We start from the raw sequence: 25,952 nt of genomic DNA on the forward strand, positions 1-25,952 counted from the left end.
GAGGAGGCACGAGTGGAGGGTGAAAGAGAGAAACGTGCAAGGAGGAAGGACCGCCTTCCACCTGGAAACCAATGCCTCCACTGCGGGAGAAGATGCGGGTCAAGAATAGGGCTCCACAGCCACCTACAAACCCACAAAAATAGTCATCAAGGAAGACCATCTTACTCGTCCAACGAGGGATCGCCTAAGTAAGTAAGTAAGCATGTTTACATTCATTTGAAGTTTTATAAAGATGCCCTTAAAGATCCTAGTAGAGCTCAGAAGTCAATTAGAAACCAAAGCCATAAACACAGACTACTCTAATCTCCTGCTCACAAGAAGAGAAAACGCTGTAAAAGAACAAATCGGTCTACACACGCCATTAAACCGAAACAGTCCCAACAGTTCCTCCCCAATTAACTGAGGCGCCTGAGACGCCGTTGAGCTACCCAAAAGAGCAAGCCCCTCCCCCTCCAGCCCCCTTCTCCTATGAGGAAAGGCCCACTTTTTTCCCCTTCAGCCAACGAGAGCGCGCGCCTCGGTCGCCCCGCCCACTTTGAGCGACCCGATTGGCTACCGGCGAGAAGAAAAGGCGGGGCAAAGCTGTTGTTATGATAAAGAGCGGGCCCCGCCCACGCCTCGTGCGCTGAAAACTCGCTCCTCCTCCTTTTCCACCTTCCTTTGCCTCGCGCTGCCTTTTAACGGCTTTTAAACCAGGCCACGCCCCCTTTGGAAAAAAGAAAGAAAGTTCCTCCCTTTAGGCTCCGCCCACGTTCCCAAAGAGAGTTGGAACTTGAGAAGAAGCTCGGAGGGAAGCCCCGCCCCCTCGAGGGGGGGCCAGACTGAGAAGGACCTCAAGCTCGGAGGGGAAGCCACGCCCCCTTGAGGGAAGCCACGCCCCCTTTGCCCTTGAGGGGAGCCAGACTGAGAAGATCCTCAAGCTCGGAGGGAAAGCCACGCCCCCTTGAGGGAAGCCACGCCCCCTTTGCCCTTGAGGGGAGCCAGACTGAGAAGATCCTCAAGCTCCGAGGGGAAGCCACGCCCCCTTAAGGGAAGCCACGCCCCCTTTGCCCTTGAGGGGAGCCAGACTGAGAAGAACCTCAAGCTCGGAGGGAAGCCACGCCCCCTCGAGCGAGACCACGCCCCCTTTGCCCTCGCGCCTTGTGTGTGTGCGCGTGTGTGTCCTCGCGCTCTCTCTCTCCTCCTGAGTGCCCCTCCCCCTTCCTTCCCCTCAGTCCGGAGCCCATCTGTTTCTGTGGCGGAGGGTCTGTCTGTCGGAGGGCATTGTCGGGCGGGAGATGGGTACGCGAGGCGGCGGAGGAAGAGGCAGCTGAGGGGAAAAGAGAGGGAGAAAAAGGGCGATGTGCCCCGAAGAGGACGGGGGCTGCGGAGGAGCCTCGCCGGCACTGGACTCTGCCTCTTCGGCCGGCAACGGAGGCCCCGAAGGGACAACATTGGCCGCGGGGCTCCTGAGCGAGCTGCGCTCCTGGTGGGAAGTGCCGGCCATCGCTCACTTCTGCTCCCTCTTCAGGACCGCCTTCCGACTCCCCGACTTCGAGATCGAGGTGAGTTGGGCGCAGGGGGCCCATCTACTCCCATGGCTTGTTGACCCTAACATCTAGGTCAGGCCAATTTGGGCCCTCCCTCCCTCTAAGCCTTTTGGACTCCAACTCCCACCATTCCTAACAGCTTCAGGCCCCTTCCTTTTCCCCCTCAGCCGCTTAAGCGGCTGAGGGGGAAAAGGAAAGGGCCTGAGGCTGTTAGGAATGGTGGGAGTTGGAGTCCAAAAGGCTTAAAGGGAGGGAGGGCCCAAATTGGCCCAATACACCGACTTTGAGAGTTCATACAAGAGTTTGGAAGTGACCACCCACTCCAACCCACTTGCATACAGGGAACGGACACAAACTGACCCTCCCCATCCAGAAACCTCCCGTGAAGTTTCCCCAACGCACTGGAAGTTTAGCAATAGTATTGTCGAAGGCTTTCATGGGTTGTTGTAGGTTTTTTCGGGCTGTATGGCCATGGTCTAGAGAGGCATTCTCTCCTGACGTTTCGCCTGCATCTATGGCAAGCATGGATGGAGGATGATGAACACCGATTTTAGTGTGACGACTGATCATTGTATTTATTGAATGTAATCGCTGTTTTAATGTTTTAGTGCATTATTGTAATATGAATTATGATGTTTTATTGACTGTATGTGATATTATGGTTGGAAACCAGTCTGAGTCCCTCAAGAGAGGTGAGAAGGTCGATATTACAAAACTTTTAAATAAATAAATAAAATAAGCATCTTTAGCAATAGTATTTCCAGGCCATTTGAATCCTAGTCTCCAATGCAGCAGAAAAACAAGCTTGCCCGTCTTCCCCCACCACCTCCCCTCTCCTCAATATGGGACCTCCTTTGAGAAATCCTGGAAGCCCGGATGGTGGTGAGGGCACAAAACCACTCGAGCCCAGATGGAGCACGAGCGAAGGAAGGAAGGGCTGGCTTTTTGCGCGCTTTTGCGGGAGTTTGTTGTCGGGTTGGACTGCGTTATTAAATGGCCGGGATTGACTGGTGTTCTTCCCTTGTGAACGCGAGGGAAAGAGCCTCTAATGTGTGTATCCCTTTAAAGATGAGTGTGTGTGTGTATCCCCCTTTCCCTCACCCCATGGGTGTGTATGTATAATAATAATAATAATAATAATAATAATCCCCCTTTCCCTCACCCCTAAGGGTGTGTGTGTATAATAATAATAATAATAATCCCCTTTTCCCTCACCCCTAAGGGTGTGTGTATAATAATAATAATAATAATAATAATAATACCAACAACAACTTTATTTATAATTTGCTCTATCTCCCGAAAGGGACTCAGGGCGGATTCCAAGCATAAAAGGCAAAAATTCAATGCCCGAATACAACAACAATACATCCATGCTGACAAAATGTATACAACCCAACATATAAATACAAATTTTAACTTTTGGCCGGGATCGTCTGGTGTTCTTCCCTTGTGAAGGCGAGGGAAAGAACCTCTAATGTGGTATCCCTTTAAAGATGTGTGTGTGTGTGTATCCCCCTTTCCCTCACCCCTAAGGGTGTGTGTGTATAATAATAATAATAATAGTAATAATAATAATAACTTTATTTATATTCTGCTCTATCTCCCGAAAGGGACTCAGGGCAGATTCCAAACATAAAAGGCAAACATTCAATGCCCAAATACAACCATACATCCATGCCAACAAAATTTATACAACCCAACATATAAATCTGAATTTTAACTTAACAAACTAAAATTTTGTAAACTAAAATTTCGGAGGGAAGAATAGTAGAGGGAGGCCAAGATGAAGTACTTTGGCCACGTCATGAGAAGAAAGGAAAGCTTAGAGAAGGCAGTGATGGTGGGGAAAATGGAAGGAAAAAGGAAGAGGGGCAACCAAGGGCAAGATGGATGGATGGCATCCTTGAAGTGACTGGATTGACCTTGAAGGTGCTGGGAGTGGTGACGGCCGACAGGGAGCTTTGGCCTGGGCTGGTCCATGAGATCACGAAGAGTCGGAAACAACTGAACAAATGAACAACAACAATCTAAAATTAAATTAAAAAAAACACAGGCTGTTATAACAGACATAAGACAAAACACCCAACATCAAATGGAAATGTTGATTTCCCATTTCTTTGGGGCAAATCAATATAATCATTGCTCAAGATATCCATTGAGCTGGTGAGGTATATGTACATATCTCCCGTTCTCCCCATTTTAATTTTGGATTTCGATTTCCCCCGGTGGTGGTGGGATATTGACTGAGGGCCCTTCCATACAACCCTAAGCCCTATATCCCAGGATATCAAGGCAGGAAATCCCACATTATCTGAGTGTCGACTCAGATAACCCAGTTCAAAGAAGATATTGTGGGACATTCTGCCTTGATTTTCTGGGATATAGGGCTGTGTGGAAGGGCCCTTAGTCTCTAGTTCCTTGAGGGATGCAGGTTTTTTTTTGTGGGGGGGAAGCGCCCACCATATGCGTGCGACACAATCGCAGTCGTGTGAATCTGCCATCCCATGTAAATCCCCATTGAATTTGTCGAGGCAGGTCTTGAGCTCGCATTCAGCGCCAGCAACGGCTGAGAAATGCTGGCTCTCTTCTTCCCATCCTTTTAGAGATTGGTGTGAATCGTTTTGGGTCTGGGAGCCTTTACATACACACACACACACACACACACACACACACACACAAAAGAATAGCAGCAAAGCAACCTGTCTTGTCTTGGTTTTCAGAAGTTTTACTCAGATTGTTCTTTGGCCAATGGGCTCATCTTGCTGAGCAGAATTGTGTTCAGTGTATTGTCGAAGGCTTTCATGGCAGGAATCACTGGGTTGTTGTAAGTTTTTCGGGCTATATGGCCATCTTCCAGAAGCATTCTCTCCTGACGTTTCGCCTGCATCTGTGGCAGGCATCCTCAGAGGTTGTGTTGTTGCCATAGATGCAGGCGAAACATCAGGAGAGAATGCTTCTGGAACATGGCCATACAGCCCAAAAAACTTAGAACAACCCAGGATTGTGTTCTTTGCAAACCTGAGGAGTCCTTGCTGATGTCTCAGGGCCCTTCCACAGAGCCCTATATCCCAGAATATCAAGGCAGGAAATCTCACATTATCTGAGTGTGGACTCAGATAACCCAGTTCAAAGGAGATATTGTGGGATTTTCTGGGATATTATGTGGAAGAGCCCTCAGTGTAAATAGTTTCCAATCCTTCTCTACCCAAAGCAGCCCCTTGGACCTGTATGTCCCAGAGGCCTCTTTTGTTACCTCCAGGTCTTGGGCTGAATGAGCCTCTGCTTTTAAAGCCACCCATTTCGCTACTAGTTCCACTTTGAAAAGCTTCAGCATTAAGCAAGGAAAAGGAGAGGGGTTTGGATCTTTCTCTCCACACCAGAGCTGCTCCTTCCTATCTCTGTCCTTCCTTCTTTCCCCTCTTGATAGCCTAATGCCTTAAAAAGAGTTTGTTTTGCTACCATTATCTTGTTCGGGAAAGGGAGGGGGTGCGCCTGTTTTGCTCCTGCCTACTTGCCATGGAGGTGCATGCAGGGCTTTGTGATAATCTGCCTGCCAGTTTTGTGACCATCCAGCAAGATAGTGTGTGAGTTTTCTTCACTGCCACACTTCACCTTCTTTTTTTCTTTATTCTCTGAAATTTAGACCTGTCCTTTTCACAGGATAGCAGTGTGCTTAATAGAAATGAACAATCTGAGTAAAAAGATTCAGATAGCAATTAATAATGCATTGCCAGGCCTTTTTATTGCTTCAGCTATAGACTTGTCTCTAAGTCTTCGAGTTATGACGAATACTTAGACTTGCCTCTAAGCCTTCGAGTTATGACAGCCTTTTCTTGCAATCCTGGCAGTCTTGCTTCATCCATTCAGTAGATTCATTAATTTTCTGGAAATGGTTGCTCATTTGTTCCAGTGCACATCATCAGAAATAAAATGTTGTGTATGTTGCTGATGTTAAACAGTATAGATACAACTGCATAAACTTCATTTCAGAATGTGAAAAAAAGAATGCTAATAACATTAGACAGAAGAACCTGGTGGTGTATTTGTGTTACTGTACCCCAAGCAGACCTCCCAGGGCCTCTGGCTCATACTCCCAAGATCCTAAGCAGCTTAGGCCAATGTGATTAAACCCGGGGTTTACCATCTGTTTATAGCAGATGTAACAACTTTTGTGCTTCTGATGCTCTTTCAAACTTTAAAGTGTACTTGAAAAGCAATTCTTGTCAAGTATGAGAAGCTGGTTTCCTTAGACTCTAGGAGAAAACTATATAAGTGAAATATTAAGTGTTTGAGACATAATGGCCAAGGAAGTGGGGATTGCTTTTCAGCTGCTATTGAGGTGTAAGAACTTGAAAGAGGAATTAAAAGAACATGTGTTGACATGTAAAGATTTTGGCAGCCCATAAGAAACTAGGTTCTTTATAATGAATTGCTACTTTAATATTGTGAACTATCATATATCACTTGGAGCAGTTATTACCCATCCTGATATTATAAAAAATGTATGTCTCAGACATCCGTTTGGAATATAGAAAACATGTACTTCTCCCTAAAGGCTGCTTAAAATGGTGGCAGTGCTAGGAGGAGTTTGGCCTTCTGTGACCTATACACGTATCACACTTCACTTAAGACATGAGGAAAGCAGTGTAGAGGCTACCTAGACAAAATTGAGTATGGGCTCCATTCCACCCCAAAGGAATAATAAAGCTTGTTCCATTTTAAAGGTAACTGACATTCAGGATGTTAACTGCTGAGTCTTGTCAGACACTGACCATTTATTTAGAAAGGGATATTATCCTGCAATTTAATAATGCGTTCATCACTCCATATTGAAATATTGCAAAATCTTATGTAAGATTTGAGGAACTCATTAAATGACTTGTGCTGATGTAGCTTCCACACATTTTGTAGGGCATAAAATAAATCTTGAGTAAATGTTCTTCACCTCTAAACCTTCCCACCCAATCTATCTGGAAAACTTGCTGGTTATCTTTACAGGCATTGCAGTCTATCTTCTAATAAATTTTGCATGGATGGTTAGCCCACATCCCAACAGTAAAGTGTACTTAACATATTTGATGTGGGTTCATGTGTACCATTGTTTTGGGTTGTGACTACGGTTCCTTGTTGACAGTTTTAGATATGAATGTTACAGAAGGGAGGAGACATGTCAGGATTCTTTGTTTTTGTCTTTAAATGTTATCAGCTGGATGTGCTCTAGGGAGGTTAAGAATAGCAGTGTGATGCACAATTTTCAAAGGTGGCCAATGCTCTTTTTCTAAGGTACTCAGTTCAACAGGATGTGGGAATCTTTAAACTCCTAGAACAGGATGTGAATTTTGGGGGAGGGGAGAATCCTTTATGCAGTGCTAAATATTTGAATGGATCTCCCAATGTTAGGAGCTCCTTAGCAAAGACAGCACCTCCCCCTTGGATTGATGCAAGCCCTTGAAAGAAGGTTCTCAGTCCCAGCATGTGAAACTAAAGATCTTGAATTTACAATGATAAAGGGCAATTGCAATAGCCTTTCACCTTTGAAAGCCTGAATTAGCATCTGGTTTGCTTCACAAGTGAATCAGCTTGGATTTCAGGGACTAGAACATGCTTCCCTTATAAGAACATTGAGTATCATCTGGATTTCTTAAAAATAAATTGATTTATATACCATCTTGTTTTGAAAGCAGAACACAAAGTGACTTGCAATGTAAGTTTAAATCAGAACAGTTTTAAGTTGAAAATGGGAGGAAATCTTATCTTCCTTTGGAGAATGGGGAGGAAGATTTTGAAGATTATGCTTGACCTTTTTTTTTTTAAAGCTCTTTTTGTGCCTGTTTGTTTAGAGGGAAGTACAATTTGGCTGGAAATTTATAATATAACACACACATGTATATCCAAGAAAATAAGACTTTTTAACTTGATAGGTTAGGAAATAGAAGGTTGTGATCTGTGAAAGTCAACTAAGACAGAGGTTTGTTATGTGTCTTCAATTTGACTGTGACCAATGGTGAACCTATTCTAAGGTTTTCTTGCCAGTGTTTATTCAGAGAACGTTTGGCATTGCCTTCGTCTTAGATGACCTCAGTCATCTAGCGTATTCCCATGGCTGAGCGGGGACTTGAATCTTGGTTTCCTGAAGTCCTAATCTAGCATTCAAAGCATTGCACCACTGTGCATCTGAGACAAAGGTACAGTTACAGAAGTTTTATGTGGAAATTTTTAAAACAGAGGCTGGATGGCCATCTGTCGGGGGTGCTTTGGATGCAGTGTTCTTGCTTTTTAGCAGGGGGTTGGACTGGATGGCCCACAAGGTCTCTTCCAACTATGATTCTATGAAAAGCATAGTACTCTGGGAGGAAATGGAAATGTATGATTGCAAACAGGATTACTAGGAAAGTGCAATTGGCAGTTTATGTTGAATGCATATATGGGGCAAATGACAAAAATATAGAGATGAAATTCAAGGGACCTTGGAGAAAGTGTGAACTCACAACCTCTGAGGATGCCTGCCATAGATGTGAGTGAAACGTCAGGAGAGAATGCATCTGGAAGATGGCCATGTAGCCCGGAAAACTCAGCAACCCAGTGATTCCAGCCATGAAACACTTCAACAACACAGTGTTTCAATTTCTTCTGTAAAGAGGGAGTCTTATTGGGGCACTGAATATGGGGGTTCACCAAATCATTTTAAGGCTGCTACACTGTTGGCATATTGATACTCTTTTAGTAACTCTGCAGAGTTCATGCCTTAGAAGGGTAGGAACAAAGAGTTAGTATAATCAGATAAGTCCTTAACTTCTTTTAGCAGTAGTATTTTAATCCAGAATAGGGACTGTAGTTGTGGGTAAGACCTTTCCTTATATGCCTCTTTTGTTTTAATGTATTGATACAAGTGTCAAGTGGGGAAGCATTTTGCATGAAACAGGAATAAGGATCAGTAAGAGGAATGTTTGCTGTAGGCTGTGAAGGAAGGCTGGAATGACAAATTCCAACTGAAAAATCAATACAACCTCTAGAAAGAGTGATAGCAATAAAAACACATTCTCCAAATTGTGGAGCTTGTTTCCAAAAGGTATCAAATCCATCTGAACAAATTTTACAGGAATTGAAAAAAAAACATGCTAAAGATATGTATTTTTTTGTTACAAAATGCCATTTTCCAAGTCCTGTACCAAAATGATTTGATACATTTAGAAAATTTTGATCTACTCCTAGCCATCTATGTGCTGCCAGCTATAACCCATTTTTCCATTTTCTAGATTTAGTATCATTTGGAAACAAACTTCAGAAATAGGTTTTGGACCCTTTCGAATATTCTTATTAAACATGAGCTTTAACAGCAGTTGACCTACAATGATTTCCTTAACTATATATACAAATATTGGCCACTTTGCAATTGTTAATGAACACCAGCATTTTAGCAGTAATTATAAACCTCATAACAATCAATTATAACTGTGTTCCTGAAATTGAGGGTCTCCTGTTTACATTTTACCATTTCTGTTAAATAAATATCCATGACTTTTGTGACTTTTTTGCTGTGGTGCTAACACGGTTATTTTAATTGGTGTGTATTCATAACAGTAGTTTAGATGTTTTATAGTGTGTTTGTACCCCAGCTTGTAAACACTAGAGAGGGCCAAGTATATTGAGAAAATTATAAAGTTTGAATGGTCCCTCTGTGTTGATAAGTTCTTGCTAAGATTCTTAAGAATGTGTGCCCTTCACGTGTTGGATTTTGATGTCCACTATCTGTAGGTAATATAGTTTGCCATCCAGTATGCTGGAAGTTATAGCTTATTTATTTATTTATTTATTTATTTATTATTTTGGACATTTATATCCCGTCCTATTTAGACCTCCGCAGACGGACTCAGATTGGTGTCATTTAAAAGGCCATGGGATCACCATTTCTGCTTTAGATGAAGAAAATGTCATATATGAAGTTCACTAAGATGGTTATGGAGTTTCTGCAAGCCTAATATATTGCCAGTTGTTTTTTTGCCCAGAATTCAATGCCACATTTTCTTGTCATTGCACTCATAAATAGTATGCTCCTAGTGTGCATAGTGGAGCTGTTATTCTAGTCCCATGCCCTAGCCAAACTGTGGACCCAGACATGCTTGAGGAGGAGATTGTGTCTTCAGAAATGTGCCTGTGAAGGAAGAGTCATATGGCCTATGTTACGTGAAAAATATTATTTTCTAAACTGATAATAGTGACTTTTGCCTTACCCACAATTTGTATTTTCATTTTCTTGTGAAAACAACTAATCTTCAGTGCTGTGAAACACATGTGTTACATATCTTTGGTAATCTGATCCTGGTCATGTTTGCTCAAAAGTAAGGTTCATTGTACAAGGTTCGTTTGAACTATCAGTAACCCATTGATATGTCCTCCTTGTTTTATTGTTACATGTAACCAACCTTCCACATTTGCTATGGTTAGGGGCACAGGAACCCTGTGTAAGTGAAAGGGGTACAGGAATCCCTTGAAAGAAAGAAAAAAGTAAAAAAATTGCTATTTTTTACCTGAGAGAATATCATTCTAGGAATTTCTACATTCTCCAGGTAGCTTTTAGAGAGTATTGACCAAAGAGTCACACTGGAGGACCTCTAGATTCCTAGAACGAATATTTTAATCAAATCCATGAATAAAGTTTGCAAAAGTCAGGTGCTGACCGTCTTGAAAATTGGGCAACTGACTTTTTAATGCTTGATCAAATAGGGAATCTAATAGAATCTATTAAAATTATAACAAGAAAAGACTTCTGCTCTTCATAAAAATAGTGATTACTATTACTTCCAAAGCAGTGTGCAAAAACTATATAGACTGCTGACAGGAAACTAATGAGCAGCAAGCAAAGAATTTAAGATGATCTCGCTAATTCCAGCTCTTCCTCATGTTCTCTTGTCTTCTGAGACTCCAAAATTGGTTTGTCCAAAGTGTATATAGGGCTACTGCTTTCGTTATGAATTGTATTAGAAACTGAGTTTCTGGATTTGAACTGTCACTGAAAAAGAGAGCAATGAATATAAAGCTCTAATGTTTCTTTATTAGCGGAAGTTACAAAACCATCCTCACTCTACCACCCACATATAAAGGGGATGTCTCAACTGTTAAGAGTCATTAACTCTTTGGACTCTAACTGATGCTTGACCATCATCTAACCCCACAACTCTTTTTTCACATATTAATCCCCACATATTTTGTATTCATATAGACAGTAATAATGGGGCCACGGTGGTGCAGCTGGTCAAACTGCTAAGATGCAGAATTTGCTGACTGGAAAGCTGGTGTTTCAAATCAAACAGGGTGAGCCCCTGTTGTTAACCTCAGCTTCTGCCATCCAAGCAGTTCGAAAACATGAAATGTGAGTAGATCAATTGGTACCACTCTAGCGGGAAGGTAATGGCACTTTATGCAGTCATGCCACCCACATGGCCTAGGAGGTGTATATGGACAATGCTGGCTCTTCGGCTTAGAAATGGAGATGAGTACCACCCCCCAGAGTTGGACTCGACTAGACTTAATGTCAAAGGGAATCCTTTACCTTTATGGACAGTAATGGAAATTAAGCAATTCCAAATTAGCAGTAATTTTACTGCCAATGTAGTATTGTGGTTGTGCATTGAACTTTGACTCTGAAGAGCAGGTTTCAAATCTCTGCTTAGCCATGGGAGCCCACTGGCTAATCTAGGGCAAGTTACATTCTCTCAATCTCAGAGGAAGGCAAAGGCAATCCTCACACAACAAATTTTTTCTTAGGTTTTCCATAGGTTGGAAATAACTTAAAGGCACACAAGGCTTCGTTTCCAGGATTTCCTAGATTACAATATGGAGAAAGTTGGAATTTGTTGTGCTCTTGTGACTAATATTACAGTATGAAAGAAACCGTAAAGATCCCTTTTTGGCTTCTGCCAAAACCCATTTTAGAAAATTGTGGATTCTGATAACGTGTATATAGTAAAATGAGCTGATGTTTTACACAATTTTCTTTTAAAAGATTGGAGTCATATATGTTGCTTCATTCTGACTTGTGGTCACATGCAGATCTACAATGATTAAACTAATACAGCAAAACAAAAACGAACAGGATCATATTTTTAAACTTATCATTTAAATGACATAGAGCACTGCCAAAGGAAAAGCAAAAACTTTTACTATTTGTGAAGTCCTTAAGGTTTTCGTTCTTTTTAAATTCAATATAGGAGGCAGAACAATGCAATAATTAATAGGTGAGACACAGAACCTAACGTTTTCTAGATGTTGTAGAAAACTGCAGAAAATGCTATTTTGAGTGAAGAGTAGCTAAATGGATAGACTTCCAGATAAGCTAATATAAGTCGACTACACTGTGTTACCTTATCATCTGCTCAACTGGGGGAATGGCTTAACATGACAGTTCTGGGGGAGAAGGAAACAAATGGCAAATGGTCCCAGCCAAATCACTCTCACGTCTCCCTTTGTTGTGGTCAGGTGGAACAGCTGTTGTAAAACCAGGAAATGAACTGAGAAGAACCGAGGACCAAATTGTGTTAGAACAGTATTTCTGTAGGTCTTCCAATTCTGTTTATGAATAAAAGCAAACACAAGGTTTGGAAACACTCTATTCTTACATCTTGATTGGCCTTGATTATGAGAGGGCAACTCTTGCCTTGGAGATGTTTTTGGGGTGCTGCTCTGATTATGGAATCTATCACTACAGGCTACATTGGATAGAGATGATGGAGTTGTAAGGTAAAAAAAAAACGGTGCCTGCCAATTCCTGGGAAGGATGGTATATGCCCTTAGAGATTATTATTTGTTTCCAGAAAATTGGTGCTTAGGGAAACAAATTACAGTCTCATTTTATGTTTCACACCAACAGTTGATCTCTTTGATCTCACACAGGCAGAATCATAATTTTTTTCTTCTAGATTTAAAAACTGGTTTATTCCAGAATAATAAAAATGAGTTGGATAAATATTTTGGATCCCTAAATGAGGGTATCAGGTGTTTATGTGATGGCCATACATTAGTGAATTAAACAGGCTAGTCTTTTAGGTGCCTGAACAGCCCTCAATCAGTGGAGAACTAAAAGATCTGCCCCAGCTGGAATTATCAGTGGTGATAAAGAACAGAAGACAATTTTTTGTAGCCTGATCTTTTATGGCTCTCTTCACAGAAGATACTTAAAAAAGACTTTGGTTTTTATCATTGTAACCTGAGCTCTCCTCATTTTTTCATTATCATTCCGCAACCTTGTGTTCACTAGACTGGAAGAAGGTGATGCTTCCAGATGTGAGCTGCCACCAGCAGCTGTAGGTCTCAGAATCTGGGAAGCAGATGTTTTTTTCTCTTTCCTGGACCATTGCGTAATGAGAGGCTAAGGAAGGGGGCTGAATGTACAAAGCTGGTTGGCTCAGATAAAGCAGTGCATCCATCAGGCCAGGCTCTGGGTATTGTTATGGGAAGAGAGTGTTGAACAGCCAAGCCCCCATGCTGGCTTCGGCAGAGGCAGCTGCTTGACAAGGCTCAGGGTTCCTTTTTTCAAAACTCGCAGCTGTGAGTTTGGAGGGGAGGAGGTTGCTCAGCATTGACCAGGTCAAAAGTTCAGTGGGACATGGGGGAGATGTGTGTGCAAGAAGAATATTACACATTTATGAAAAATAATTGCAATAGACCAGAGCTCTGAGGCGGTTCTAGCAGCTGAGTGCCTCAGGATATTTAAAATACATTAACAGCTTATTAAGCTAGCTAAGAAACTGGAAATGGTATCTAAGACCACGTCTGTAGTCAGGTGTTTGGAGAATACCAGACAAATGATTTTTCAGCCTTGGTCAAGCTCATTCTGGCACTAATATATATTTTTAAATTGACACTTTTCAGTTACAGTTGGTTATCCATATCCCTATGTTCTATGTCTATAATATTAACCTACCATGGCTTGGCCTTGCTGGGGGGCAGGGGAAGCAAACTTTGCTTTTACTACATACTAGGCAAACACTACTGAAGCCTGTCTTCATTTTACAGATCCTTGGGCCCTCTCCAGCACTTTTTTTTAGCTGTTTGCCATTTTATATAAGGGACAGTACTTTATTACATCATGGTATATAATAGCACTTGAGTATCCATGGGTTTTGGTATCTGCATGGGTTTCTGGAACAAAACCCCAGTGGATACTGAGGGCCCACTTCCCATAAGTCTAAATGATTCAAATGTTACCCGTGTATCTCAGGTAGAAGAAAGGCTTTGGAGAAGGGATTTGAAGTAGCATAGTTCTAAGTAAGTCTTTTAATATTTAGGTATATGCTGCAGGAGGAAAGGTTAAGAATTAAAGGAATAATTGCAGATAATTCTTCAATAACAGCTAGGTGAGCAGGAAGCGGCTCATCTAATTTCAAATCTGAATGGTACAGTGGTGTGAACAGGACTTTGCCCATTTCTTCACTTTAGGTTGTAGAAGAGATTGATGGGGATAGATTTATGTTGTTACTTTCATTCTTCTACATTCCATCAAACAGTTGGGAGATTTGCCTTTTTCGGAGTTGAGAATCTTAGGAAATGTGATTAGTAAGGATTGGAGATCTGCCCTCTAATATGAATAACTGGTGTATTGACACCAAAGAATTAATGCAGTTTGACACTATTTTAACGATAATGGCTTGATGTTAGGGAATCATGGGTTGTCATTTGATGAGGTTCCACCACTACTTGTCAATATTTAGATAGTCTTCATGCAGGCTATTGAAGCTTGCCTGTTGTAGTAATGCTTCTGAGATTGTGTGTCCAGATTTGCTACTGTAGGAAATTCATCTGTTTGGCTGCAAGTTATTCCTTGGTATCCCATAATGATGTGTGGTGACTGGATGGTAGAAGATGGGGTAGTAAATCACTCTCAATCATAAATATACTTTAAGTAACAGCGGTTTATCCTTTGCCAGCCTCTAACTAAACTATCAAAATCATTTCTGAGGCTGTGTGAGGCATGACAGTATGTGCTGCATCGCTCAGGTTATGTTGCAAGCAGTGTTGTTCACTAATGATACTGGCCTAGTAAGTATTCTATTATGTTTATTAGAGGCAGGTCTGAAGTGATCCCTTACTTTTCCTTCCTGGTGCCTCCAGCTTCTATATTTTAGGCAGGTACAGCCAAGTAAAACAATATGGAAACACTCTTCTAGAGATTATGGGGACAATACAGAATTTTCTCTTCATCATAGGTTTTTAAGGGCAGGTGGAGGTCTCCTTTCAAAACTAGTTCTGACATTTGGCCCCTTTTTATTTTGGACATTTCCTGGGCCTAACTCAAGCCAGGGCCTGTCAAATGCTGATAAAATTGCCCAGACACACACTAAATTGTGGCAGAGACCTTTATAATATTTTATTTTTAGAATCCAGTAATAGGAAGTCTTCCCCGCCCAGATCCAATGGGTGTGTGGCTCCTGGATATTGCAAAGTTGCTTCTTCCTGTTCTAGTCCTTATGGAAGCATGGCATCTTTTGAGAGGAGCTCCGTTCAGAAGTTATTCACTTTGCCAGTTTCATTCTCATTCAAGAATTTTTGTCCTTGGAACTCTAATTATGTATAGATTCTCCACAAAGAACATTTGAGTCTATCTCAGTTACAGATTTTTATTGTCAGAAGACGTGCAGGTCTAATTTTTATTATGCAGGTCAGATTTTTACTGTCAGGATAGGTTCATGTCAAATTCATATATTTATAGAGCTAACAAGAGGTACTTACTTACTTACTTACTTACTTAGGCGATCCCTCGTTGGACGAGTAAGATGGTCTTCCATCATGGGTTTCCTTGTGGGTCCGTAGGTGGCTGTGGAGCCCTATTCTTGCTCTGCATCTCCTTCCGCAGTGAGGGCATTGGTTTCCAGGTGGAAGGCGGTCCCGGTCGGGGTTGGCTTGACGCGCCTTCCTCCTGGCACGTTTCTCTCTTTCACCCTCCATTCGTGCCTCCTCGAATTCTGCAGCACTGCTGGTCACAGCTGACCTCCAGCTGGAGCGCTCAAGGGCCAGGGCCTCCCAGTTCTCAGTGTCTATGCCAGAGTTTTTAAGGTTGGCTTTGAGCCCATCTTTAAATCTCTTTTCCTGCCCACCAACATTCCGTTTTCCGTTCTTGAGTTCAGAGTAGAGCAACTGCTTTGGGAGACGATGGTCAGGCATCCGGACAACGTGGCCGGTCCAGCGGAGTTGATGTTGGAGGACCATCGCTTCAATGCTGGTGGTCTTTGCTTCCTCCAGCACGCTGATGTTTGTCCGCTTGTCTTCCCAGGAGATTTGCAGGATTTTCCGGAGGCAGCGCTGATGGAATCGTTCCAGGAGCTGCATGTGACGTCTGTAGACAGTCCACGTCTCACAGGCATATAGCAGGGTTGGGAGGACAATGGCTTTATAGACAAGCACCTTAGTATCCCTACGGATGTCCCGGTCCTCAAACACTCTCTGCTTCATTCGGGAAAAAGCTGCACTTGCAGAGCTCAGGCGATGTTGTATTTCGGCGTCGATGTTGACTTTGGTGGAGAGGTGGCTGCCAAGGTAGCGGAAATGGTCGACATTTTCTAATGTTACACCATTAAGCTGTATCTCTGGCATTGGAGAGGGGACGGCTGGTGACTGCTGGAACAGCACTTTGGTTTTCTCGATGTTCAGTGACAGGCCAAGCTTTGTGTATGCTTCTGCAAAGGTGTTGAGAGTGGCTTGTAGATCTTCTTCTGTATGTGCACATACGACATTGTCATCAGCATACTGGAGTTCTATAACAGATGTTGTTGTGACCTTGGTTTTGGCTTTCAGTCTGCTGAGGTTAAATAGCTTGCCGTCTGTCCGATAGATGATTTCCACTCCGGTGGGAAGCTTCCCATCAACAAGGTGAAGTATCATGGCGATGAAGATGGAGAATATAGTTGGGGCAATAACACATCCCTGTTTGACACCCGATTCCACCTTAAATGGGTCACTTTGGGAGCCATTGCTGTCCAAGACTGTTGCCATCATGTCATCGTGGAGGAGCCGCAGGATGTTCACGAATTTGCTTGGGCACCCGATTTTTTGGAGGATGGTCCAGAGAGCGCTGCGATTCACTGTGTCGAATGCCTTTGCAAGGTCGATGAATGCCATGTACAGAGGTTGATTTTGTTCTCTGCATTTTTCTTGGAGCTGTCGTGCAGTGAAGATCATGTCCACAGTTCCTCTGGAGGGGCGGAAGCCGTTCTGGGATTCTGGGAGGGTGTCTTCTGAGAGGGGCAGAAGGCGGTTTGCAAGGATTCTTGCGAGGATTTTTCCAGCAGAGGTTAGAAGGGAGATACCTCGATAGTTTCCGCAGTCTGTTCTTTCCCCTTTTTTGAAGAGGGTGATGATGGTGGCATCCTTGAAGTCTGCTGGGATTTTCTCAGTCACCCACACTTTTTCTATGAGCTGGTGGAGTTGGTGTGTCAGCTCAGGTCCTCCCTCTTTAAAGATTTCAGCAGGGATCCCATCCGGTCCGCTGGCTTTGTTGTTCTTTTGTTGGCTGATGGCATTGCTGACTTCTTCCAAACTAGGCAGTGCTGCAAGCTCATCCCTGGTTTGTTGTTGCGGGATTTGTGAGAGGACCTCTTCGGCCAGACTGGAGCTGCGGTTTAGGAGGCTTTGGTAGTGTTCTTTCCAACGTAGTGCAATTGACTTTTGGTCCTTCAGGAGTTTGGTTCCGTCTGATGAGCGTAGAGGCTGTATGCCATGGTTTCTTGGCCCATAGATGACCTTTGTGGCTTTGAAAAATCCTTGAGCATTATGGGTATCTGCCAGGTGTTGGATTTCTTCAGCCTTCTTTGTCCACCAGATGTTCTTGAGTTCTCTTGTCCTTCTTTGGACCTCAGCTTTTGCACTGGCGTAGATCTTTTTCTTAGCAGCACAGTTGATGTCTCTCTGCCATGCTTGGAAGGCTTTCCTTTTCTTGTCGATTAGCTGTTGGATCTCGATGTCATTTTCGTCAAACCAGTCTTGATGTTTCTTGGCTTGGTATCCAATAGTTTCTTCGCAGGCTAGGATGATGGAGGCCTTCAGTTTGTTCCAATGTTCCTCAACATTTTCGGGGTGTACTGTGGGTAGATGGTCCTTGAGTGCTGTTTGGAGATGGGCTCGCCTGGAGGGCTCCTGAAGGGCTTGAGTGTTCATTTTGCGCCTTGTCTTTCTTCCTTGGAGTCTGCGCTTGGGGGCGATCTTGATAGCCATCGTGGATCGGATTAGCCTGTGGTCGGTCCAGCAGTCATCAGCACCTGTCATGGCTCTTGTGAGGAGCACCTCACGGCGGTCTCTGGCACGTGTGATTACATAGTCTAAGAGGTGCCAATGCTTTGACCGGGGGTGCTTCCATGATGTCTTGAACTTGTTTTTCTGGCGGAAGAGCGTGTTGGTGATGACAAGGTTGTGCTCCGCACATTTGGTGAGAAGCAGGATGCCGTTTGAGTTGCTGTTTCCAACCCCGTCTTTTCCTATGGTGCCTGGCCACAGGTCGAAGTCTCGCCCGACTCTTGCATTGAAGTCCCCCAGGAGAATGATTTTGTCCTCCTTAGGTATCCCTGATAGGATGGCGTCCAGCTGACAGTAGAATTTCTCCTTGATGTCTTCATCAGCATCTAGTGTTGGTGCATAGGCACTTATGATGGTTGCCCGTTGGTTTTTGGCAAGATCAATTCGGAGGATGGAGAGTCGCTCGTTGATGCCAGTGGGTGCTTCGGTCAGATGTTTCATCAGATCATTTCTTATAGCGAAGCCAACTCCGTGCATTCTTTGGTCTTCTTCGGGCAGTCCCTTCCTGAAGAAGGTGTAGCCTCCTTTTTCTTCCTTCAACTGTCCCTCTCCTGCTCTCCGGGTCTCCTGAAGGGCTGCTATGTCGATGTTAAAGCGTCCCAGCTCCCTTGCGATGATGGCAGTTCTGCGTTCGGGGCGTTCACTGTCACTGTTGTCCATCAGTGTCCGTACGTTCCACGTACCGAAGTTCATTTTTCTTTTTTGGCCGCAGGATGGTGACCCCACTGGACGCGGCAGTCCAGTCAGGGATAAGTGAGGCAGACTATGTTTAGGGCACCTTTTCTAGCCCCCTCCCCGTGTGGGGTGAGCAGAGTGGGTCCTAAAAAGGGCTGCTCAGTCGTGGATACAGCTGCCGAACTACTCAACTGCCTCGGACCTTGAGGTAGAACGACTGAGTCCGTACCCACCGCCCATGTGCCAGTCTGTGACTAGGGGCTTCCAGATTTCACAGTCCTGCCCCCGTCGCCACTCGCTGATCGCCATGGGACTTTGGTTGGTTGGTTTTTATTTTCTTTGGAAGACGCCTGTGCGTGGGTTTTTTTAATGTGTGGAGGTCAGTGCACAACTGAACAACACACAGTCTTCACAGATGAGGTTCCACTGGTGATGTAGTTTAACACAATGACCGTGGCTTCTCAGTCTGTTGCAGCCTTCTTCCGCCTTCGCAGCCGTTGTAACATGTGCCATGTTATCCTCCGCCTGCTCCGCCGTTGAGGTCTTTGGGTCTTCGGACTGTGCTTGGTCTAGGACCTCCCCCGCGGCCACTCCTGGGAGTGCAGGACTCCAGTTGTTGTGCCCACAGGTTCATTGGAACACGCAAGCCCCCTCACCACGACAAGGTGACAGTCCATCGAGGGGGTAACAAGAGGGGGTAACAAGAGGTACTCATATATTGATTCAATCAAGGGAGTCAAAGCCCTGAGTTGTTGTTTGTGTGTGTCAGGAGCAACTTGAAGAACTGCAAGTTGCTTCTGGTGGCAGAGAATTGGCCATCTGCAAAGACAATGTCCAGGGAACACGCAGATGTTTTGACATTTTCTCATGTCCCCACATGGGGAGCTGGAGCTGACAGAGGGAGCCAATCTGCGCTCTCCCTGGATTCAAACCTCTGACCTGTCGATTCTGCCGGCACAAGGGTTTAACCCTTTGTGCCACCGGGGCCTCCATAACCCTGAGTTGTAACAGCTTGACAGGGTTATGGATGACAGGATACTCTCATTCACAAGATTTCTCTAAATCACAGTTCATGATGAGAACAATAATAACAGCAACATCAGATGGAGGCTATGGATTAGTAATAGACCAGTGGTATAGTTAATATAGATTTTATGTGGTTGATAGAAATAAGCCTCTAAATTCTTTCAGAATTGCATTGTATGTGTTTCTATTGCAATATCCACTAACCTGAAAATAAAACACAAACTCATTGGAATTTCTGAAGAAATCTGGCACATATAGAATTAAAATATGAATTCTTATAATTTGGATTTAAAAAAATATGTTGACTAGATTATGCAATCTCCTTTGTTGAAGGTATTGAGAAATAGCCAACACTGCCTAACAAATGTACAGTATTAGAATATCTTTCCCTTTCCTTCTGTAATGGATAAACACTATCAACGTGTTAATGTTTCTTTTACTTTAATGACATTTCTGTTTAAGAGTATGAGCACCCCATAGTAGATCAAAGTACTTTGCTCTATTTTTTATTTGTTCAACTTTGTTCATTATGACCTTAATTTATGCTCTCAGACTTCGAACATTAAGCTTCCTGATTGTCCCCATTCTTTTTTCTTTTAAAAATTAGGTGTAGTTCCATTTTCTTATTACTCTTGGATGTGTGTTAAGAGCTTCGCAAATTTGATTGGATGGTCTGCACTACATAACAGTAGTAATAATAATAAACCTTTATTTGTACCCCACTACCATCTCCCGAAGGACTCGGTGCGGCTTACAAGAGGCCGAGCCCAAATACAACAGTAAAAACAACAACAACAGACAGCAAAATGACTCAGAAAACAAAGCAATAACATTGACAACACACAATGACACAATTAAAAACAATGGCAGGGCCAAATGTAACAATTAATATTAAAAGTGCTGGGTGTGACCAAGTGGAGTGTTTGGAGGGGGATGGACACGCAGATGTCCTAGATCTCTGATAAAGTGCGTTGGGACATAATGCTAGGAATTTCCTATTCTGGGAAGGCACACTGGAACAATCGTGTTGTGTATTTTGCTTCATGACCAAGTAGGGACGCAAACTTTGCTTTTCCACATCAAAACACAGCAGTCCACAAACTATCTCTGTGAATGCCAGGAGGAGGTTGAAAAAGAATGTGATCCCAATGCAATTTTGGAGTCATTTGATGTACTAACCTAAATTTATTTTTAAGAGACTAACCTAAAGAATTCTTAGGCAGAGTTTCAATGTAGATATATGGTTTGCAGTGGTTTCAAGACTGTTTGTGGGTTTAATCTTGTGTACTATCTGGGAGTAAGTACCGTTAAATAACATAGACTTCTGAGCAGAGCTTGGGAAGTTGGTTTTTAACCAGTGTCCTCCTATTGCCACTCAGTTATGGATAGTTCCAGTATGTCATTACTATAAGTGAGGTTATCCACGGATTCAACCATCCACACAGTTTTAAAAAATCTAAATAGCAAACTTTGATTTTGCCATTTTATACAAGAGACATCATTTTACTTTGCCTTTGTCTAACGGGATTTGAGTATGATGGGGTTTTTTTTGTATCGACAGAACTCCTTGAACTAAAAGTCTCAGAGGATATTAAGAGCCCACTATATGTTAATTCCTCTTGAAAGTAATTTTAAAACTTGGCTTTATATGAGCATCCACAGGGACTGTATGGCATAGCTCATATATGTATAGTCAATACTCCAGATTTTGGCAACATTTTGCTATTTTATTATGATCACTAAAAGAAATTGTAGAACATCTGTGTTTATCTGAACATTTTTAGCGCCTTTATAATATGCTACTTTTTTGTTTCTTGTTTAATATACTCCTTCCATTCATAGCTACCCTATGTTCACTGCCAGAAGCCAAAGGAGATCACGTAGCCCTCCCTCGCTGGCTGCACTAGTGGGTAAGACCAACATGACTTTGTTTGGCTGCCAGCAGCTGAAGAAAGCCATGTAGTCTCACCTGCCCATGCCGGTGGAGAAGGCTTATGTGGTCTCCCTCAGCTGCCAGCCATGGTAGGTGCCATAGGCCTCTATTTCTTCACCACATAATAGTCACACTCCTCTTTTTTGAAAGGGAGAAATGGAACAAAAGTGTGACTATTCTGTAATGAAATATAGTATATGGCAGCAAGAACTTAGACTGGAACACAATCTTTAAAGTTTTTGCTGGTGCTAGATGGCTCAAAGAAAAGTGGTGAACCTGTTTGTCCGTTTTCAGTGACCGCTCTGTGGCATGGCACTGTGGTTGATGGCAAGACATGGGCAATCCATGGTTATAAATGGTTCTAAAGTACTTACAAAATTAGGGGACGCTGGTGCTTTGCTTCTACAGTGTTGCTAAAGTTCTGGTGATGAAAATTTCAGAACTCGTAATAAAACTTTCAAAATGTCATTATTTTACTTTAACTACTTTTATTTTAACTACTCACAGTATAGACAGGAGATAGTTAGATTCTTTTTCTTAACCACAGGGTTTCTGCTTTCTCAGGTTTCATGGCCGTGATATGCTTTACTCTTGTGAGTTAGAATTTGATATTAAGCTGACCCTAGGCTATATATCAAAGAAAGGAACTGGCAAAATCATCTCTTCCATGTTTGTCTCCTAAGAAAACCCTCTGGAGTTCATGGGGTTGGCATATGTTGATGGGCAAATTAAAGATACATAAACACACTGTTTAGCAGTCCTAGGTATGTTGCTCTTCAGAACAGGGAGGAGTACTCCTTCTACTTCAGTGGTTCTCAACCTGTGAGTCCCCAGATGCTTTGGCCTTCAACTCCCAGAAATCCTAACAGCTGGTAAACTGGCTAGGATTTCTGGGAATTGTAGGCAAAATACCTGGGGGCCCACAGGTTGAGAACCACTGCTCTACATGAACCAGGAAGAAATTTACAACAGATGGAGCTTCAGTATTTGTATGCACAGACCAAAACTCTAGCACTTTAAAAAAAATAAATATTAAATCTCAATGATGAAATTCAAGTGTCACATTAGTGTAAAACCCAAGCTTCAGTCTTGACTCAACACTCAATGTCAACAGCCTAAAATGAAAATGTAAAAAAAAAATGAGTAAAATTATTCAATCTCTTGTTTATTCATCAGAGTTGTCAGTGGACTGAGGTTCCAAGATAAAGCTTCATTAGTTGAGCATCCTCCATACCAAGGCATCGTACAAGACCTAATTCAGAGCAAAAATGATGTCTTAAGTTAAAGCAGCCCAAATTGTGTGCAGAGCAAATTTAGTTCTTAGGCTTTCCCACATGGCTTTGTTTATTGGTGCCATTCCACGCCTGGCATCTGTTCAGTGCCTGTGTGGTACGGTGTAGAGTGGGGAACGCTACTCTTCATGGTGTCTTCAGATGCATTAAAATGTTTGTAGAGAAAATATATTTGAGAAAATAAAAAATAATGTTTGCTTTTTTTAAAAGAGTGGAATAATTGCATTGAAAAGTATACAAATGTAATAGTTTCATAAGAGACATAGTTGAAAGGTAGATTTTTAAAAAATCCCCTGTAACACCAACAGTACTTGCATCTGCCATAGTGTGAGAACAATGCAGCTTAGCCTTCTTCCTTACAGTACAGAATCCAGTTAAACACACAGGCTCTTTGCCTCAGAGTGTATCCTTTTCAGTAGACTTGTTCCTTTTAATGGCTGCCCATTCCTGGGGTCTCCATTGTTTCAACAACAATGGCACTAGAGGCAGCTGATTTGGTTGACAGAAAATGTGTTAATTTAACAGATCTATTCACTGTTGCAGTCTCCTCTCTATTGTGCCAGTTCTCTTTTGGTTCCTTGGAAAGCTAAGTTGGCAAATTATGCTAGGTGGGGTACCTCTGTAATTAAAAGCTTTCTGAGTTCCATATTTGAAAAGAAAAACACTTGCTAAGCAAATTGATCTTTATTGGTGGACCTTGTTTGTTACCCAAAGTTACCAGAATAAAACATACCCCTACATTTCCTTCTAACTTCTCAAAACCACACTTGATCTAATGTGATATTGTAGGAATTCCGCATAGAGTTAGAACTTTGCACTGGGGTGGGGTGGGGGCTGGTAAGGGTTCAATAGTAACTGAAACATCATTGGTCTGTTCTGTACATGAAGCAGGATTAGAGCTACAGTATTTCCTTTTGCATTCGGCAATTTCAATGTAAGTGCCTATGGGCATGGAACATGACATGTACAATTGACTGGGATAGAATGTGCATACATTGATAGGAAACTATAGTATATTATTGGTAATGTTATGTTAATACTTATTTATGGTTATTAGTAATTTGTTAACATAATAAATCTATTTGTTGATAAAATTAACACGGAGCCCATTAAGAATTAAGAGGTAGTTCAATGTATGGTTGAAGGCTTTCATGGCCAATCACTGGGTTGCTGTGAGTTTTTCGGGCTGTATGGCCATGTTCCAGAAGCATTTTCTCCTAATGTTTTGCCCGCATCTGTGTCTGGCACCTTCAGAGCTTCTGTTGGCAATGAGGCAAGTGGAATGTGTGTGAATATATATGGAATGTCCAGGGTGGGCAAAAGAACCCTTGTCTGTTTAAAGAAAGTGTGAATGATGTAATTAGCAAACTTGAATTAGCATTTGGGTTTTTAACATCATGCTTAAATGTGATAATGTTAAAATAGCAAGGTATTGAGTGAAAAAGAGTCATTCTTTGTTAATGGATTCATTACATCCACTACATAATTGTAATTAGAAAGGGTTGTTGACAAATGAGACTTCAAAGCAGAATTATGCAATATAATAGTGGGCAATTTGCTGATCTGATCTACAGCCTGAAGCTTCTTTTAGCTATTCGTGTGCCCAGTTCCGTCTGTTACTTTTAAGTGTACTAGTGGTTGATATTGATTATGCTTCTACCTAATTGACATTACTTTGTGAAGCAATGTTTTGGCTAAACCTGATTAGTTATGTTTAATTAAGCAGAAAATCACAGCAACATGTAATGCTAAACTGTAGCTTAGACTTACATGCTTGGTGCCTCTTCCACTGGAGTGGCCATGTGTGTGCGACTGGAAGCTTTTGTTTCTGTTTCCATCCAATTATTTCTTGTTCTTCAGTATATGAATTACCTGGCTATATAACCTGCCTGTATTCACTGACTGACCATCATAACTAAGCACGGATTTTTCTGTGTCTTTCTGCTCTTGACCAACAGTCTAATTAGCCCAGTTATAGTTCAACTCTTCAATATTTATAGGGAAGATGTAGTGAAAAGTATTAGAGATCAATATTTCATATTTTTAGTTTATGAGAATGTTATTGTATTGTTGTTATTGTTAACTTTATTTAAACATTGTCTTTCTCTCAGAGTGCAACTCAAGGCAGTTTATAAATTAAAATGCAAAATATGGTTTGAAACATTTAAAAAGCCAACATTAAGAATTTAAATATTTATTAACTATTATGTTAAAATAATTGAAAATAAATACTTATAAATTATAAAAAGCAGTTTAAACAATTAGTAGCATCTTGAAAGCCCTCTCCTTAAAAGCTTTCAATTCTTCAAGTCTTCAGAATTAAAAAGAAGAACTCACTTGCTGATGCAAGAGCAGCAAGGAAGTAGCCAATGTAGTCTTCCTAGGAAGGGATTTCAGAGTGTTGTGACAGCCCCTGAGAAGTCCACATCTTATATACCCACTAACTGTATCTGTAGAGTTGGTGGGATTGAAAAAAGGGCCTGAGAGTCTCAGGACTGGCAAACTCATATGGAGGAAATGTAGGCTGTCAGAAAGTCTCTAAGCTGTATGTCATGCCCGGCACTCTGAATTGTGCTTGGAAACGAACAGCAAGGAAATCTGTTGGAACAGGGAAGTTGTATGATCTCTGTAACCAATGCAGTCAATCCTCTGGTTTCACCTCTTTGTAACAACTAAACTTTCCCAACACCCTTCAAAGGCAGTCCCATATAGAGAATACAAGTCAGAGATTCAGGATTATGCAAAGGGATCTTGTAGCACACTACATTTAAAAAACTCAGCTGTAATTCAGATTGTTCAGCCCCAGATTCACCCTGTTAACATCACACTTATAGTATATTTATTATAGTATATGTTATAATAAAATTGTGTTGCTGTCCATTCCCCAAATTCAAATAGCACTGTTTTAAAAGATTTACTTAGGAATAAATAGTTTACATACAAATAAGTGAGTGGAGGATATCTCCCCTCTCTTGCATAGGCTGGCTCCCTTCTCACCCACTGTCATACTTCTCTTCTCTGGCTTTTGCCCATCTGGATGACCTTTGTTCCAGAGTGGCCACTGTTATGGGACATGGGAACTACCAGCAGCCCTCAGGCCTACTGTGGCCATCCTGTTGCTAAGGAGCCAGAGGACAGTGATGTGCTGCCCCCAGAGATAGCAAGGAGCCAAAACAGCAGTGCAAGTGCAGAGGCTCACCTGGTGAGATGAGATGG

General features: G+C 42.3%; 1 protein-coding gene across 1 annotated transcript in view; it reads left to right on the plus strand.

The window, feature by feature from the left end:
• Positions 1-1,138: 1,138 nt before the first annotated feature.
• Positions 1,139-25,952, plus strand: part of CECR2 (CECR2 histone acetyl-lysine reader) — a 108,844-nt gene continuing 84,030 nt past the window's right edge. The window contains exon 1 of the mRNA XM_060776683.2: positions 1,139-1,544. Coding sequence (XP_060632666.2) covers positions 1,341-1,544 — 204 coding nt within the window. The 5' untranslated portion in view covers positions 1,139-1,340. The remainder of the gene's footprint in view (positions 1,545-25,952) is intronic.

The sequence above is a fragment of the Anolis sagrei genome, chromosome 5 (assembly GCF_037176765.1).
Source record: "Anolis sagrei isolate rAnoSag1 chromosome 5, rAnoSag1.mat, whole genome shotgun sequence".
Classification (NCBI taxonomy): Eukaryota; Metazoa; Chordata; class Lepidosauria; order Squamata; family Dactyloidae; genus Anolis; species Anolis sagrei.